General features: G+C 38.8%; 1 protein-coding gene across 2 annotated transcripts; it reads right to left on the reverse strand.

The window, feature by feature from the left end:
- Nucleotides 1-1,738: 1,738 nt before the first annotated feature.
- Nucleotides 1,739-3,898, reverse strand: LOC149409149 (uncharacterized). 2 transcript variants are annotated; one of them, XM_089650076.1, is made up of 5 exons: nucleotides 3,697-3,898; nucleotides 3,350-3,551; nucleotides 3,180-3,260; nucleotides 2,929-3,003; nucleotides 1,739-2,119 (listed from the first exon to the last, which is right to left on the reverse strand). In XM_089650076.1, the coding sequence occupies exons 1-5, from the start codon at nucleotides 3,865-3,867 to the stop codon at nucleotides 1,755-1,757; spliced, it is 894 nt and encodes a 297-aa protein (XP_089506202.1). In that variant the 5' UTR covers nucleotides 3,868-3,898; the 3' UTR covers nucleotides 1,739-1,754. The 2 variants fall into 2 exon arrangements, with proteins under 2 accessions (XP_089506202.1, XP_089506201.1); XM_089650075.1 differs by having other exon boundaries at nucleotides 3,180-3,266.
- Between the last annotated feature and the right edge of the window lie 330 nt (nucleotides 3,899-4,228).

A 4,228-nucleotide genomic window follows, 5' to 3' on the forward strand; every position in this document is an offset into this window, starting at 1 on the left:
GGCACGGACAATATGGGCAGCGTGCGGCGTTATTTACGCGATTTTGAAAATCCCGTGGAGTTTTACAGTGACCGGCAATTTAAGGATCGTTATCGGTTGGAGAAAACAACTGTAATGCATATATTAATTCCTCTATTATTTCCGAATTACGCTTTAGTTAATAATAGAGGCTTGCCCATACCTCCTGTTATTCAGGTAGCTATCGCGCTGCGATTCTACGCTACTGGTAATTATCAGGTAAATGCGTCTTTTTTACTAGATATCTATTGTCAAATTATGTTCTACTTTTGTGAAACGAAAATATTACATTTTGTGATGCTGAAACTTGTTATTTACATTATGTCTGTACTGATTTGAAATCGACAAAGAATGAAAGAATGCATATATTATTTAATGAAAACATGATGTCAACCTAAAATTAACCAGATGCCCTTAGATGTACAAAATATCTAGATGGAGTGTTCATCTTGTATTATTTTCAATGTTCATTAACTACCTACATATTTTTATATGATTCCAGATTGTTGCGGGAGATCTACACAAACTGAGCCAACCAACCTCCAGCAGAGTAGTGCAAAAGATTTCCTCCAGATTGGCGCAACGGATAACTGAATTTATTCATTTTCCTCAACGGCCCCAGGACTACGCTGAAAATCGGAAACTCTTCTATTCAAGAGCCCAATTTCCAGGAGTCGTCGGATGTATTGACTGTACACACATTGCCATCAAGAGCCCAAGCCGAACAATAGGGGAATCTTTTCGCAACAGGAAAGGATGGTTCTCCTTGAATGTGCAAGCTGTGTCAGGTCCACGTTTGGAATTTTTGGACATAGTTGCCAGGTGGCCTGGTTCTACCCACGATTCCAGGATATTTCAAAACAGCGCGTGCCGCCTAAAGTTTGAGGAGAAAAGGATTACAGGCATTCTTCTCGGGGACAGCGGATATGGCCAGACAAATTATATGTTCACACCAGTATTAAATCCTGCAAATGAAGGGCAAGAAAAATATAATAAGGCGCAAATTTCCACACGGAATGTAGTCGAAAGATTATTTGGTGTATGGAAGAGGAGATTTCCTTGTCTGAGGAGGAAATTAGAAAATAAACTAAGTAATACTACAAACATTATCGTTGCGTGTGCCATTTTGCATAATTTATGTATATCGTCAAACGACCAGCATTTTGGGCGGTTTGAGGGTATAAATATACCTGTCAATTCGGTGGTGCAGTCTGCTTCAGGCAGAACGATAAGAGATGCATTTATCCAAAGACATTTTACGTGATGTGTAATGAACTGTGAAAGGACACCATATATGTAATGAATAGTGACGTCAGTAATTGTGCCGTGTAATGAACTGTGAAAGGACACCATATCTAATGTATAATAATTGTGCTGTGTAATTAACTGTGAAAGGACACCATATATAATGTATAGTAATTGTGCTGTGTATTGAACTGTGAAAGGACACCATATCTAATGTTATGACTAATGAAGTCATATTTTTTAATGCATAGTAATTGTGCTGTGTAATGTCATGCTGTGAAAGGACACCTTATCTAATGTAATGAGTAGTGAAGTCATATTTTTTATAATATGTTATAATTATGCTGTGTATTGAATTATGAAAGAGCACAAGGGTTTATCTTAAATATATACCTATGTATGTATTAATAATGTCCATTATCAAAAAAATTGAAACAGAATGGAAAATAAATAAAACATTTATTGGAGATTAATATATTTTTTATTCATATTTATTTATTGGCGAGCTCTTTTTCCAATTCTGCCTTCGCTCTTCTTATTTGTAGTTCTATAAGTTCGTTCTGCAGACGAGCTCCTTTCGACTGCTCCCGAGCAGTCTCGATCTGCTCCCGGGCAATCTGCTGGGCAGTCTCCCTCTGCTCTCGGGCAGTCTCGATCTGCTCCCGGGCAATCTCCTGGGCAGTCTCCCTCTGCTTCCGGGCAGTCTCCTTCTGCTCCCGGGCAGTCTCTCTCTGCTCCCGGGCAGTCTCCATCCTTACTACGTGCATTTCTTCATCGTACTTTGTTAGATTGGTGCTTCTGAGGCAACGCACTTGGCCCTCGTCCCGAACCACCTGCCCACTAGATGGTATCAAGTCTGAAACAACACAAAATTACAAGCTGATTAGTGAAACAACACAAAATTGCAAGCTGATTAGTCATCAATGTAAATAACAGGTTTATTTGTGTAAATAACACTCTGTGCCCCATGACATAGTGCACAGTCGGGAAACACGCCAAACACGCGCCCAACATATTTATTTATTTACACAGTAAAGTAAGTAAGTGTAAAGTAAATATAAAGTGCAAACTATAAATTACAAGTAAAAATTAAAATTTAAAGTAAGAAAAAAAACAGTAAAAATGTAGAAATATAAATTATCTCTAAAAGGTACCCACAAAGATTTAAATATAAAAAGTAAGAAATCCTGGATTATGTCATCCGATTTGATAAATTTTTCAAGTACCTATGATTTCTAGTACATTAAATAGTTTTGGAGTGCAGTACTGGTAGGCATATTATGTTTACATGATGTATTATCGTGGTACCTACTAGCAAACAAATTAAGTTTAATGCATCTTTTGTATGAGGCCAGATTACCGACGAAGTGATCGATATTAGCATATTCATTGCATGTACACGGATGACATTTGTCATCAACAGCTCGGCTGTGGAACGATTTGCTGGCCTCTGTTTTTCCTCCCTCCTACAACATTGGTCTCTTCAAGACCCATTTTCACTCCTTCCTCAAAAACATTCCCCACACAGCATCTTCAACAGGGCCCCTCTTTCTTTATGGTGGAAAACGAGAGGTTAAAGTAAAGCTCTCCGAACTCCGAGCATTATTTGAACCTTTGTACGAAAATGCAAGTAATCACAGCAAATAGAGAGGTAAATATAGTCACCTTTCTTGGCTATAATGCGACGTGTCTTCGTCTTGAGCTGGGGCGTTGAACTTTCCTCCGGTGTTTTTGTTATATCTGAAAATTAAAAACACTTTTGCAATATTTCTATCTCGAAAATTATTTAAGATTTAGCATGACAACTGATAAAATTATGTAATAAGTTCCTACAGAGAAATGCGAACACTACCATCTAACAACAAATCACATTTTGAATTGATAAGAATCAATTATATTATCAAAAATTGACTTACCAAACACCGGCACTTCCGTCGACTGGTCAGTCCATGGCATGCTGAATAAAGCAGACGTGCTGGTGCTGGGCACAGCGGTATCTGAAACTTAAACAATACTTTATAAGAAATAAGGTCAAAGTTAAATAAACAAGTAGCCAAAATATTTCACATAACTTTCTTAAACTAACCGCGATCGCTGTCGTTGCTAAAGCTCAGTTCAACGTTGGTGGCCAAGTCCAGCACGCTGTCAACGGGATGATGCTCATCAGAGACAGTTGGCGACAGCCTGCCCCCTCCCGTCTTCATCCTGCTCCTCTTTTCCTCGCAGAGCTCCATCTTCCTTTTTGACTTAATGTTGTCCCAGCATTTCTTAAGCTGCGCTTGGGTCCGCTAAGAAGGAATTCAATAATACAGTATTATAATAGTATTACGGAATCGGAACAATAGAAGAGTATGTATATGAATGAAAAAAGAGTATCCCTGTGGGGAAACGGCGTGATGGCTAGTTAGTATTTCAATTACAAAAGATACAAACCTTTTGATTGCCGGCGATTGAGTTGAAATCATCTGTCAACTTGGCCCACGCATTTTTCTTCTCGCCAAGTTGCAGATGATTAGTCGAAATGCTGGCAACGGCAGGATATGTGTTTATTAAATCTAATAAACATTGCCTTTCACTCGGCGTGATTATAATACGAGAATTCATTGTTTAAAAAGGAAACTTTCGAGACACTCAACTGAAGATGTAACAGAAACTTTTGACAGGCCGATGTTATTTACTTATTTACGACAGACGCTTGAACTAAATCCATAGACAACAGCATAGATAAACACACAGATTGTCCCAAAACGGGGCATGTTGTTTCCGTAGAAGCAGGACATCGACAAGTTTCGGATGACGTCACACCTTTCTTTCGGCGTAGACAAAAGGTCTCTACCTGAGGAAAGGAAGCTCAAAGTGTGGACTCTGTATAGAAGCGTTAAAGGTAAGGACGGTTCTTACCTTTGCTTAGGTAAGGCTGACACTTGACTTAGACAACTTTTTAGCGTAGGGAGTGTGGCGAACC

The sequence above is a fragment of the Hesperophylax consimilis genome, unplaced genomic scaffold (genome assembly GCF_061612785.1).
Source record: "Hesperophylax consimilis isolate HC1 unplaced genomic scaffold, BYU_Hcon_1.0 scaffold_34, whole genome shotgun sequence".
Taxonomy (NCBI): Eukaryota; Metazoa; Arthropoda; class Insecta; order Trichoptera; family Limnephilidae; genus Hesperophylax; species Hesperophylax consimilis.